General features: G+C 40.1%; 1 protein-coding gene across 1 annotated transcript; it reads left to right on the top strand.

The window, feature by feature from the left end:
• The first annotated feature begins 1,705 nt into the window (after positions 1-1,705).
• On the top strand, positions 1,706-13,810 carry gjb9b (gap junction protein beta 9b). Its single transcript, XM_041809571.1, has 3 exons — positions 1,706-1,779; positions 10,139-10,608; positions 12,899-13,810. The coding sequence occupies exons 2-3, from the start codon at positions 10,219-10,221 to the stop codon at positions 13,325-13,327; spliced, it is 819 nt and encodes a 272-aa protein (XP_041665505.1). The 5' UTR covers positions 1,706-1,779; positions 10,139-10,218; the 3' UTR covers positions 13,328-13,810.
• Positions 13,811-14,669: the final 859 nt, after the last annotated feature.

A 14,669-nucleotide genomic window follows, 5' to 3' on the forward strand; every position in this document is an offset into this window, starting at 1 on the left:
GTCTTGGCAGTAACTCTGGAGGCCAGACTTTCAAATACACAAAAATTAAATGAATATTTTGGTCTGGCTAACACATTATTGTATCAGTATTTGTATTTTCTTTCAAAAGGAAGACATTTTTATGCATTACCAGTGAGATCTATCACAGTTGTGATTAGGCACCAGTGTTAACTCATTTTAACCCCTTTTTGCCTCCTTAACCCAATTTTAGCCATCCTTTAATCCTTTTAAACCACTTTTCCTGCATGTTTTATCCCCTTTGTGCCACACTTTTATCCATTTTTGCCACTTTTAATCCATTTTCATTACTTTTTGAACTATTTTTGGCATTCATAACCAATTTATGACCCTTTTTGCCCCTTTTCCCGTCTTTAACCAATTTTTTGGCCACATTTTAACTTCTTTTCACCACTTTATCTGGTCATTTTTGCAGCACTTCCTCCAATCTTAACCCTATTTTTAAATATCTACTTATTATGAAAGGAAATTTCTGTAAAACAGATCAAATGTTAAGTCATTCTAAAACTAATTCAATGTCATTGTCTGTGGAATGGATTTAACAGCTGCAGACATTTAAAACCAAAGGATAAACCACAGCATTTTCTTTTCCTCCTTTTCTAAGTTTAACGGTCTTTCCAGGGCCAGACAGGAAGCTTTAGGGGGCCAAATTAGGCCTTAGAAGGTAAGTCTGCAGGACATGTCATCAATTAATTCAACACCACTTAAACCTTGACACCTTAATGTTTCTTAATCCCATTAATTTAATGCTTTTTTGTTGGCATGCTCATATTTTTAATTGAATAAAAATATGGAGGTCAAAACTTGAAATCTTAAGATTCCCCGGTTTGAATCGGTCTGAGGAGCAAATTTGTGAATATGCTACAACGCCTGGATGTGTGGTATTCATGGGAAGACATGCCATCATGTGGGTGTGTCTGTAACTTGGATACTTTACAAAAACAACAAACAGGCAATGACAAACATACCGGGGAGTAAAGACGGTAATCCCTCCCTCCTGTGGAATGTATGGGACCGTTCGCCATGAGGACAGCTCTACTGCTGCAGGGATCAGACGTCATGTGACGCTTTTTAGACGGCGAGAAAAGAGGAAATGTGATACAGAACTGATACTAGGATTTTGCCAGGAGGGATCTGGGGTGTGTTTTTGTTTATTATGAGTTTGGGTTTTGATGACATCTGCAGCTTTTCTTAAATTTCCCGAGTGTTCTGTTTTACTTTTTATTCTGAGTGTTTGGTTATCCATCAGACTTTCATTTCAAGAAATCTGGTTTCTTCTTTGGTTCAGTGCAGAGTAAACGGGTGGTAAATGCACTGTGATAAGGCAGGGAGGTGGGAATTAAAGGTTAAATACCTGAAACAGGTGTAAGCCCAAACTCTCTGGCTAAATTTGCATTCTGATTTCTCGATTTGCATCCTTCCACTCAGACATGCTGCTGCTTTGTTTTCTTCTCTTTCTACCACTATGACACAATCCTCCATTTTCACTTCTCTGGAATTGTTTCCCTTTCCTTTCTCTTCTCACATCACTTGTCGTTTCTCCAAATTCCCCGAGGCGGGTCTGCTCACGTAAAACAAGTCCAGGTTGGAGCTGCCGGTGTGAGTCTGAAGCGAGGCCCCACCCTTTCCTGAACTCTTCCAGTTGGTCCACACCTCCCAGCCAGCCCCACTCCAGGTGAGACCAAGCCAGTGAGCATCAAGGACTCAGAGACAGCCGGGACGCAGTCAGAAAACACCTCTGTTGAACCCCGTCTGTGTAAGGTAAGAGGATTTTTCTGTTTTAAAAGTGTCAGCTCGGGAAAATAGCTCCATTTCAGTCTGATTTCTAGATGGATTGTAGAAGGGATTCATGAAGACAGTAAAAGAAGAGTGAAAAGGGCAGGAATGTAAGTAATCATCCTTTTTTAAACAGATCTTGGATGTCTAGGAGAGAGCTCAGCCCCTGTGCGTACGAAAGAATAAGATTTGTAAAGACAGATGACTCAAAGAGCTGTGAATAAAACTGTGCTTTACTCCTCCGCCTGGAATAAAGTCAGGTTGAAGGGGAAAAGCAAGAGATGCAAGTGACAGAAAAAGCAGAAAGGGGGAAAAGCTACAGAAAAACTTCAACCCCACCTTCTTAGCCTGGAGCATTGACTCATACTGACAGAGCAGTGGTGGCTAGGAAAGTATTTGCAACTAGCTCAACCTGTAAGGCGAGTCAGAGTCGAGGCTGTATCACCGTTTTAGAAGAGGTAGCTGTGTACACAAGGTGTACACAGGCTTTGGATCTGCACTGAGAACCAAGTGAAAATAACAGTTACTACTGCTAATAAAGCACAGTATATATTGGTATAAACCCTTATATAACCTGTGGGTTCTCATGAAAGTAAACATACATATTTCCCATCCGCCAGAGAACAAAGAGAAAGACAAACACGGTGCATAAAGACAGGAGAAGTCGGCTGCTGTTGGCAGGGAAGGTAATCTTGATCAAAACAGAAAAAATCAGAAAACAAATTGTGGTCCAGCTATGTGGTCTCAGAGATGAGGCGTGTCTGATCTTTGTTTGTCTCTCCTATGCGCGGCCAAATGTCACCTTAAAGTGTGTGTGAATGTTTTTTGTATGGAAATGTGATGGAAATCGCACTGATGAACCCCAGTGTGTTTGGGTTTTGATTGAAACTAGAGATGCTCATTGGAGAGACACTTCGAAACCATTAATCGTAAATGTGAAGTCAGACTAGCTGACTAGTCTTATGGTAAGAGACAGCAGCACTAAATGTGGGATTGCAGCTGATCTATTTAGCCCAGGCCGGCTAACGTTAGCATGGCTAGCACCACCAGTCCTCCTTACAGCTCAGTGTCCACATAGCTGTGCTTAATCTGGGTATATTTAGCTTCAGATAAGTGGTTATATGCAAGTTTATCCAGACACAACATTTCTATCCATTTCTGTATTAAAACACACCATTAAACTGAACTCTTCCTTTAAAATGACATGCTTTTACTGAGCTTCTTTACATCTGGGTAGTAGAGCCATACCTGCCTACATTTAGGGGGGTTTTGCACTTACTAGTATTTGTCATTAAATTGACTTGGTTTTCACTCCCACACGATTTTAAATAATAAAATTAATGCCTCTGTCACAATCACAGAAATTTTACTCTGCTACTTTAATTGATCAGATTTTATAATAATAAACTTTAAAATGATTTTTTTCACCTGATATTCAAGATTAGAGTACATTCACATTATACTTTTGACAAAGCTGGAAATGTTTGGCTTATGTCATGTGCAGAAAAGGGTTTTAAAAATGTTTTAATCACATGCTAAAATGTTGTAGCCATGACATTAGGGCGCTGAATATTATATGTAAAGTGTATTAATAATGCAGACAAGAGAAGGAGACAGAAGAGTGGACGATTAACGGTAACAGAGCGCTGTTCTGTCCTTTGGTTTTAGGAGATCTTGCTCCTCAATGCAGCTCTCATCTTGTCAGTCTGCTCTTGCAGAATTTAGCTCACTCCTGACTCGGGTCGTAGGTCACAGGGACAGAGAGCTGGAATTTTCTGTTGCTGTGGATTGTGTGTTTGTTATGTGATTCATATACGATCAGGCAACTTTGGTGTCCTCTGAGAACCGTTAAAAATGCTTGATTCTGTATTGTAGAATAATGTATTTCTAGTAGAGCCACAAAAATTCTGTGAGTTTCCTGGGAGATTCGACAAAAATGAAGGTGGACAGGAGATGGCTAAAAAATAGGAGAGAATCCTGGGAAAAAGAGGGGTGTTGGCAGGTATGAGCAGAGCCTGATCACTGAAACAGACTGACATTGAAGATATTTATTTTTATATAATTTAACCGGCTTGTACCTATGGTGCCAATTAGCAAGTGAGACAACATTTATTTAGAGCTAGTTGGGCCAACTATATGTCTGAGGAAACTCATTTTAAATCTGTTACTCCACACACTTGAATTAGGACCAGCTGACTAGTAAAAAAATAATGAAATGAACCTAGCAGGTTGATGTGCACATGCCTGTTTTTAATCTGGTGGTCCAGTTAGGAGGTTTAAGTCAGTTTATTCTGAAACAGCCAGTGATGGAGCCAGACCTTTACTGGGAGGACCAGCTGTGGAGTGACTTTAGTACGTGTGCTTAGAAAAATATATAATTTTTATTAACCCAGTCTGATTTCACTGAATGATACAGTATGTAGAATTTCTGCACTGATATATCTACACTTAAAAGTTACCATTCTGATGTTGGATATATTTTACTTGAGGTCTGACAGAATCTTAAATATTTCCTAAAGTTTTCAAAGACTGAGAAGTCTTTTAATGGAGGTTGCCATAAGTTGCGAGTTCAACCACCCATCTGGCCTCAGTATCATGGCACCCTCGTGCGTGTAATGAAAAGACTATTTTATTCATTTTTTCTTAGTAATTAGTGCCATTATTGACTCAAAAGCGACTATATCAATCAACAGACTTAATTTGTCTCAAATTGAATAAAATGCTGGGATGGGGGGGGCTGCTGCTCCCTTCAAAATGCCCAAATGTCATAGTCCAGCGCTGCAAAATAATTTAAATAAATTTATGTAAACCATATTAAAAATATTACTCATTAATGGAGAAATTATGGTTCAAAATACATTAAAATGGATAGATATTTGTTATAATGAAGCACCATTTGTTGTTTGGCTGGCCGGTTAAGGGGGGGGGCTCTGTGTAATATTCTTTCTGGGCGCCCTAAATCCCTAGCTATGTCCCTGACTGCACAGGCTGCTATGGAGAACTGGCCACCAGTATAAGCTAGTCCCATTCAAACGCATCCTTATCCATTTATACACCACTGATGAAGCAGTTGCAGATTGAAATAAGGTTTCTAGTCCCAAGAACACACTGACTTATTGCAGGAGCTGGGGATTGAACCCACAACCTCCTGACTGCCAACTCTACCTACTGAGGCCTTGTCCACACAGAGACGAAAATGTTCTATTTCCATTTCATTTTGAAAAAGCACTAAGTGTAGCACCCAACCAGGGGGATTTCTAGACAAGAAGTAAAAGGAATTTTATTCATAGGTGGTAACTGAGAATTTTAGCGCCATAAACACTAAGACAGCCTGTGTGAGTGCAGGTTTTTTGCACCAACAATGATCAAGCAAGTGCCAGGCGACGCTGAAGGTAGAGGATGATCGGTTGATATGCAACCCTGCATCAACAGCATTGTTGTTTTGGTTGGACGTACGCATGCGGCGTACGTGTGCTAAGCTTTGAGTGACGTAATCGTTTCAAGAAAGGTGCAGTTAGCTGTCCACACGGAGACGAAACGGTAGTATTTACAGATTTGTTCACCCTGGGACCTGGTTTCAAAAAGCAACATTTACGGGCTCCCAAAACGCCGTTTCAGCATGAACGAAACACCAAAAAACATCAGTGTAAACTCCTGAATTCTTCTCCGTATGGGCGGGGCCTGAGTCCTCAATTCAAAGCAGGAAGTAATCAGCAGAGCTGGGCAGGACTCATCATACTGTGTTACTGTTTTGGCTGAGAGCCCTGGAATTTTTAGACTGTGTGTTAACATATCTAGTTAAAAACGCTGCAAAGAAAGCTACATCAGCCTTCGACAAAACCTGAGAAACTGAGTGAAGTATTAGATAAACTCTGTTAAGTATGTGGATGTATGGCTGATCAACTTCCTGCCAGGCAGAGGAGGTATGACAGTCAGCACAGCAGGAGAGTCACAAAGTTTTAAACACAAACTGAGAAACCAAGTTGACAATTCTCCACATATTTAGGATGTTTTTTGTCACCGTGCAGAGACAAATGTGTCCTTCAAAGTTACTATGAAAGAAAATTCTGTTTTAGAAATTGTAGCTCAAAAAGGGACTGTGCAAAGTCGTAATCGTACTGGTTTCCTGGTAGGCAGCGGCAGCCGGCCTACAGCGGTCTGTAATAGAGCCAACACATAAAAATGTAAATACATTATTTTTTAACTGGCAGGTAATTCTGCGGCTGAGTAGCAAGGATGATGTTTTTTTTTTTTAATCTTGACGTTGTCTTGTTGTGCACCTCTCATCCAAAGATGCAAACTGTGAACTCATCAGGACGCTTCTGCAAACTGAAGATTCCAATAATGGCCACATCCACAGTTTGCTCTCTAAATACAGAATAATGAGTAAAAGCAGCTTTAACAAAGCACAGGTAGCATCTGCAGTGATAGAACCTCTCTGGCTCTCCCTTCCCTGTGTTTGGATTTCGACGCCATTCATCGAGCCGAGTCTGTTTTATGCCGTGTAATTTAATACTCAGAAATGCTGGATGAGAGAGAAAAATAGCAACTGATTTGACAGCTCAATTTGTCTACAGTGATGCCGAAATGTTGAAGGAAAGTGTTTCTGAATTCAGAAATGCTCCGGATTAGACGAGACAGAGCTGAAATGGAACAGTGAGCAGCGCGTCTGTTATCCAGCTCCTTCTGTGGCGGGCTGTGAGCCTTCGACAGAATGAGATATAAATGCATAAGAGGAGGGTTTTTTTTTTTTTTTTTCTGCCTCTGAGAAGAAGTCTTTGCCCTTCAGTAGCACAGCTGTCTGTTCATGTTTTCTCTTACATAACAATCAGATAAATATTTCAGTAGCTTCTCTATTCCTAACAGAAACAGTCACACCCGTCAAACCAGACGTCCCAGTCCAAACAAAGTCTGAAACTCCCTCTTCTATTGGGCTGCTGATAATTCTCATAAAAACAAAGCTGTCACATGTCAAAAAGTCCACTAAATGGTGCACATGTTGTCCAAGAATTCTAAGAGCCAACTAAATGTGCTGGTGATCCATGAGAGCTCCATCTTTAAAGTCTGCACACGATCAGGCCATTAAATCCACAAGGTAACATTTCAGCTAAAACTCCCCCTCTCTCCATGAGCACAGAGTGCCATGGAACGATCATGGCATGCTTCACATTCACAGCTGAATCCCGTAACAGTCCTTTGAAGATAAAAGACTGCAGCAGACATTTGAGATTATAGAGAGCGGCCACACTTGTTCAAATAGCTGACTAATAGAGAGCACGGTATTGGTTTGTCCTTTCAGCAAAGGGAGGCTCCATTGATGACTCGCTCATTGATGCATGAGTCTGTATTGAAAAGGTGGCTTATATGTGAGTGTGGATCAGCTGTGATGCAGGCTATGATTGTGAAAATGTCTGGTTGTTTTGTTTCCTCACAGCAGATTATTGCAAAATTGTTTTTTGTTTGTGACAGTCTGCGCTGCTGCTTTTTACTTTAGGAAGACGATAGACACGTGATATTCTACAAATTTACAAAGAAAACATGTCTGATGTAGGCTGAAATGTACAACTCTGAATAAGACTACAAGATCTGTAATTTTAAATAAATCAAAATTTAGACACAAATTTAAGAGAACCAAAATGTAGAACTTCCAAAATTCTGAGGTCAAAAATGCTGATCTGAGAGATTAGCAGGACAGTGGAGAGATGACAAGGGAGGCCAGAAGTTTGGCTATCATTATTTAATACTGCACATTAGATCATTTATTGATAATAATTATTAATATTATTGTAGCCTTAGCTAAGAATCATTCTATCTTCTCCCTCATTTTATGCAAAATTTGTCTCATTTGTTGACCAAATAAAGTTTCGAACGTGTTACAATGCTATCGAAATGCTGGGAATAAAATCTACATTTAGAATTGTCTGCAAACTCCCTGTTAAACTGTCTCACCTGCATTTTCTTTGCTTCTCATTCTCCTTGCTAAAAAGGTTGGAAAATAGCTAACTGGTTGCACGTCTAAGGCCGGCCATGCACTACAGGATTTTAAGCCCGATTTGGGGGCAAGATTTGCCTCCCCCGACGATCGTGGGGGCGTATGCTGACTGGAGCCTCGTCGCAAACGACTGTTTGTCTGAGTAGTCTGCATGTGTGTGGTGTCAACATGATTGTTTACTGCTCCGAATCGTGTCGTAGCCTCCCAGACCCTGTATCGTAAATATCAAACATGTTTGATATTTAGGATTCTAGGCCGTAGTGCCACTGACGGAGTACCCGTGACTTCTGAAGTCACGTGATCACGCGAGGTAGTAGGCAGGTCGGCAGGTGTGTGGACTCCAGAGATCTGACAGTCTGGCTGAGTTGTCTAGTGTGTGCGTTCAGAGGATTAAAGATGAAAAATCTTTGGAAATTGTCCTGAAGTCTGTGGTCTTTCACGGTTTTAAAATCATTTCAGATTAAAAAATCGTCTAGTGTGTGGCCGGCATAACTGTGAAAAGTATTTCATACATTCATTCATACAGTCGTTACTTTACTTTTGGCACAAATAAGAAAAACATTACTCCTCTAGTTTATGGAAATATGACAACTATGACAACGAAACTTCTGGTACTCACAGTATTTATGTTTTTTAAAGTCCAGCACAGAGACTGCACAGAAACCTCAGTCCAGTCCAGTCAGATTGAGTTGCATACATGCAAGAGTAACTTACTCAATTACAGCATTTTTTTGTCAATTTTAAATCCTCTCCACCACTTTTTTGCCTGTTTTGCCACTTGTAAACCAAATTTTGCCACAATCCTCATATCGTTGGCTCTGTTGACCCATTATTGCCACCAGTGACCCCTCTTTACCACTTTGTAAGCCACATTTCACAATTTGCTATGGCCAGTTTGACAGTTTCTGATTAATTCTGCCTCAGCTTACCCCTTTTTTGCCAGCTTACATCAATTTTCATCCCATTTCACCAAATTCCACCAATGTTTGCCACTTAAACACAATTTCAGCCACTTTTAATTCCCCTTTTACCACTTAATATGCCCATTTTTGCCACTTTTATCTATTTTGTTGGCATTTCTAACCCCCTTTTTCTACTTCTAAAATCGAATTTCCCCACCTTTCCTACCATTTTTGCCATTATTCACCTATTTTAGCTATTCTTAATGTATTTTAATTCTGTTTTTAACAAAAGGATTTCCACTTTTAAGAGGGCTACTTACTACTCACATGAATTAAAATGTGTTTCTTTGATAAGAGTGGTTATTATTCGGGTTAAATATAAAATACCACAGCTTCACTTTACAATGGACCATGATTTTGCTGGCCCCCAGTTTGGCTGGGCCCTGGGGGTCCCTGGTGACCAACACTTTTATTTTGGGGGTCTCGGGCTGAAAAGGTTGAAAACCCCTTAAACAGGTCTACACATGATTTAATCCCAGATTAGACCTCTGACCTTATTCTCTGTTTCATCTGTAAATTGTTGCTTTGTCTGTCATGTTTGCTGTGTTGTTATTTCATGGATGTAACTGCCTGACTTTGTTTTATAATAAAGTGGAATTAGAAAAAAAACTGTATGTTGTAACGGCAAATTATGGCACTTCCTTTCTGAGATATACGGCTTCTTGGATGAAGTTTGTGAGAGTGGCTGTGAGAGATATACTGCAGCCAGGGCCCTCTCACTACTTCAACGTTTAAAGGTTTGAGTTAACAGTATAACCACTGCAATATTGATTTTTTTTTGTAAACATAGCTGTCATTAGTGGTAAGCCCCACTGTTATCTCTATTACATTTTTTCTTATTAGGACAAAGATAGCATCCTTAAGTGTTCATGAAGACTTGAAACTACTGTGATGATAAACTAATGTACCCTAACCCTAACCCTGCAGATGTTTACACGGACAGTAAACTCAGAAATAAAGTTATGAAAGCTAAGCTTCAGGGCTCAATTCAATCTGCTTTTTAATCATAATAATACAGGTTGAAGGCACCTCTACATTTTCTTCTCATCTGAAACCGGATGCGGTTCCCCACTTCCTGTCTGTATTCTGACATTGTCATGTTTGGGTTTTTGCCCTTTTATGTTTCTGCTGAATCTTTGGGACTAAAACTCCAGATATCTAAGCCTCTGTGTCTGTTTTGTTTACCTTTATAAAAGTGTTCAGTAAAAAGTTGGAGGAGTATTCCCTTTAAAACTGTGCCACCATAATATCGTATAATTTATAATCAATTTAAAAACAGAACAGTGAACTTGTGCAGTATCCTGCTTTTAATAAACCGCCTTAGTTTTTAGATTTTAGTCCTAAACTTGTCTTATTTATGCTGATAGACTATCTTTCTTTCATTTCTCAGGGTGAGACCATCAAAAACCTCGTCCTGCCAAGTCAGGAGCCCTCTCGTTTCCCTCCTCTTCCACCTCTAAGGCAGCAGTCATGAACTGGTCTGCTCTGGAGGCCCTCCTCAGTGGGGTCAACAAGTACTCCACCGTGTTCGGCCGCGTCTGGCTCTCCATGGTCTTCGTCTTCAGGGTGATGGTTTTCGTGGTGGCGGCTCAGCGAGTGTGGGGCGACGAGAGCAAGGACTTTGTCTGCAACACGGCCCAGCCCGGGTGTCTTAACGTGTGCTACGACCACATCTTCCCCATCTCCCACATCCGCCTGTGGGCCCTGCAGCTCATCTTCGTCACGTGCCCGTCGCTGATGGTGGTGGGGCACGTTAAGTATCGGGAGAAGAAGGACATGCAGTACACAGCCTCGCACAAGGGGGCACACCTCTACGCAAACCCTGGGAAGAAACGCGGGGGGCTGTGGTGGACTTATCTGGTAAGCAAAGAGGAGAGAAAGTCTATTTCAGCTCTTCAAGATAAGAAGTGGACCCTTTTATTTGCCGGCAGGCCGGTTTAACTTGTTTGAAATTAAGTCCACTTCTCTGTTACTAAAGCGAATAAAACTCCTTTATACTTGATTTATTCCCACATTAAACATTTCTGTATTGAGTTTATAGTTTATATTAGATAAAGCTCGAAACTCTCAGGGAACTAAGATGTGAGTGAGTGGGTGGAGGGGATGTTTTTTATATTGTGCTTCTGCTGCTAAACCGACTCAGTCTCTGCATGTGTTGAAGCTGTCATGCTCTTATGTGCTTGCTAGAATATTCTTTTTCACTCTTTTGATGAATCTGTAAATACATCCAAGACTCTGAAGACTTTATGTAAAGGAAGTCATTTGTACATCATGTATATGGCCAGTAGAGCACCTCAAGACTCAAGGGCAGGCTGCCTTTACTTTTCAGGATTACATGCATGAAAAGGGCTATAGTTTTCACCACAATGTCATGTTGGTCTCTACATTACTGTCACCTTTTAACTGATTTACTGACTTAATTTTAACCTAATGCACACAGAGTGCCCACCCTCATGGGTTTATAAGACACCCTAGAGACCGCTAATAATAATCACTCTTATAAAAGCAACAAAAATGAACTTTATTGTTGCTGTGGTACAGTATTTTCTTAAACTGAAATTCCCTTTTTGCTAATGTTAACAATTTGCATGGGCAAATTGACTAAAATATTTTTAAAGTAATGTCAAACTTCAGAGCTAAGGCATGATGTGCACAAATGTCAGGATGCCAGGGAATAAGGTACAAGGGAACATTAAGGTAAAAATAAAGACAAAACCGGGGAAAAAACAAAAAATGGTTAAAAGATGCAGAAAAGGGACAAGAAAGGCAAAAAAAAGGGGGGCAAAAAATGGGAGGGAATAAGGTGAAAATCAGTTAAAAAGTGGCAGAAATTGTTAAAAAGAGGAGTAAAGGTGCAAATGACAGTGAAAAGCAGTTAAAAAGGGGCAGAAATTGGTTAAAAGAGGTGAAAGGGGGCAAATAACAGTGAAAAGCAGCTAAAAAGTGGTAAAAATGGGTTAAAAGAGCTCAAAGGGGACAAATAACTGAAAAGTGGTAAAAATGGGTTAAAAGAGCTCAAAGGGGACAAATAACAGTGAAAAGCAGTTAAAAAGTGGTAAAAATGGGTTATAAGAGGCGAAAGGGGGCAAATAACAGTGAAAAGCAGTTAGAAAGGGGCAGAAATTGGTTAAAAGAGGTGAAAGGGGGCAAATAACAGTGAAAAGCAGCTAAAAAGTGGTAAAAATGGGTTAAAAGAGCTTGAAGGGGACAAATAACCGTGAAAAGCAGTTAAAAAGTGGTAAAAATGGGTTAAAAGAGCTCAAAGGGGACAAATGACTGAAAAGCAGTTAAAAAGTGGTAAAAATGGGTTAAAAAAAAAAAAGTGGAACAAAGGTGGAAAAAACTTCGGAAAAAACAGCAGGAACAGTGATGAAAAGGGGTTAAAGAGTGCCGGAATAAGTTACTTCAAGATCAGATAACATCAATAACAGCTGGACACTTTTCAGCTCCAAAATTAAATAACCGTTATATCAATAAATCACAACTAGGAGGGCCCATTCTCTGGGGTTGTCGGGGGCCCAAACACTTCTGTGTGCACTGTCTCCACCCTGTCGTCCAAATATCCTCACCTCTGGTTTCAAAACACAGGTTGAAGCTGATCAGAATGCCACAGTGGAGGCCTCAAACGGTGTGAGGCTGTGCCAACTAATTGGCCGTATCACAATAATTCCATTCACTGTTTTCAGTCCTCAGTCACACAAAAGACAGGCACAGCAGTTCCTCTTTATTAGACAAACTGAAGTTTGTCCAAATGTCAAAAGTAATTGCCACGGATGAGCGGCTTTTTACAAAAGGCAGAAGCAGACATTTCTGTAATTGTAAATGTTTTCTTCACTTGATAACTGGAAAAAATGTTTTGACAGCAACTTCTGCACCTCTTAATCCAATCAGAAATGAGATTAACCTTCTTCCAAACAGGCCAGGGACTGGAGACATAATCAAATGTTTATGTTTTATGCTTTATTACGGCAATATTGAACCTGTAAAGTGTGGCGTTCCTGCAGTTTCGATCAAACTCTTCTCAGTGGAGGGGGTCATGTAACATGTTTAAATGAGACTATTTTGTATGAATAAGAGAATGGCTGATGTTAAATGTTCCTTAAGCTAAAAGAAGTTTGGCCTAGATTAATCTTCTTTCCTTTTCTTCCAGGTGAGTCTGATTTTCAAAGCGGGCTTCGACGCCGGCTTCCTCTACATCCTCTACCACGTCTACGAAGGCTACGACATGCCCCGCCTGTCCAAGTGCTCCCTGGACCCCTGCCCCAACACAGTGGACTGCTACATATCCCGTCCGACGGAGAAGAAGATCTTCACCCTCTTCATGGTGATCTCCTCTGCCTTCTGCATCTTCATGTGTATCTGTGAGATGATTTACCTCATCTGCAAACGAATCCAGAAACTCATCAGGAGGAAGACAGAGGCGGATCGGAGATTGTTCGCCGAGAGTCATGAGATGACGCCGCTGGCGGCTCCGAGGTCGGAGTTCAGGTCCAAAGCATCCATCATAGTGGATCCTACGGTGTCCATCCAAAACCTCAGTAACATCAAGGCAGAGGAGAAACCATCTAAGAAAAAATAGCACACAATGTTGAAAAACTGAGCTAAGCACTCAAGGGACAAGTGCAATCGGATGCATTCATCAGACTCAGAGCTGCTGCTGAACAGCAAAGATATTCATCAATCCAGGGATCAGCTTTTTGTAAATATTAGCATGTTTAATGACTTTCTGCAGGAAGGCACGACTCCTGCATGCAAATGAACCTCTCGAACACCGAGATTGCAGAGGCAGTGTAAGGGTTGAGAGTATTTTTAAAGACATGGCTGTGTTGTGAGGTTTAGAATTGTACATATCTGTGTTTGTGATTGTGTTCATGTCAGTAAACTATCAGGTACTCTGTAAATGTAACTGTCTGTCCAGAGGCCCTCATTGAAGTTAAAGCAGTAGAATGAGCGTAAACCCTTTCCCTGCACGTACACAGAGCACACTAATGAATAAACCAACACAAAGCACACAGAGCACTTCTGTAAGGGGAACAAAGTCATCAGCAGGAAGCACTTGAGCTGTAACAGGATATGAAAATGAAGAAAATGCTCTCCATTCTTCAGGAATTGCTATAATTCCTGCTGACATATTGTTAGATCACAATATCTTCATGAAGTTTATTCAGAAAGAAACGAAAATGCAACCAAAAAACTGTCCAGAATTTAAAAAGATATTTTTAAATAATGAAGTGAAATTCAGAGGAAATATTTTGTTCTGTATTTATTGTTGTGATTTATAAACTTTTTCACTGTTATTATTCTTCATTGTGTGTGTTCTTTGTTTTTTGAACATTTTTACAGTTAGTACTGTTGGGGAAAAGTTGAATTAAATACATTTTAAAAATCTTAAATGAGACAATAGGTTATAATTCATTAGGGTAGGTTGGGGTGGGGTGCACTATATGTATTTTATTCAAATGCATGTACTTTATTATTGAGTTGGTCCCTTTTTTTTGCATCTGTAACAGCCTCCACACTTCATAGAAGGCTTTTCACAAGTTTTTGGAGTGTTTTTGTTGGATTTTGTATCCATTCATTCTCTAGTTCAGGGGTGTCAAACTCAAGGCCCGGGGGACAAATCCGGCCCGTGGTACAGTTACACTCGGCCCTGTCATATTTTTATTATAACTGGCCCACTGGTTTGAGGTCTGCAGATTTCCTACAGTTTAAAAATGTAAACTTAACCATTACTATCTAAAATATCCTTAAGTCATAAAAATTAGAAAAATAAAAAGTTAAAATAATTAGATAAAAGTCAGGAATGTGGGACAATACATTTCTGTCATCATTTCATATTCTTAATTTTGCGTCATGGTTATGACTTTATATTCTATATGTTGACCTTTTAATTCACAATTTTGACTGTTTAATTTCATTTT

Source organism: Cheilinus undulatus, linkage group 16 (assembly GCF_018320785.1).
Source record: "Cheilinus undulatus linkage group 16, ASM1832078v1, whole genome shotgun sequence".
NCBI classification, from domain to species: Eukaryota; Metazoa; Chordata; class Actinopteri; order Labriformes; family Labridae; genus Cheilinus; species Cheilinus undulatus.

What these genes read in the sequence shown, in the direction of transcription:
- gjb9b (XM_041809571.1), top strand. Translation starts at nt 10,219, where the DNA reads ATGAACTGGTCTGCTCTGGAGGCCCTCCTCAGTGGGGTCAACAAGTAC. An exon ending in GGCTGTGGTGGACTTATCTG is followed by an intron (nt 10,609 to 12,898) that starts GTAAGCAAAGAG and finishes CTTTTCTTCCAG; the next exon opens with GTGAGTCTGATTTTCAAAGC.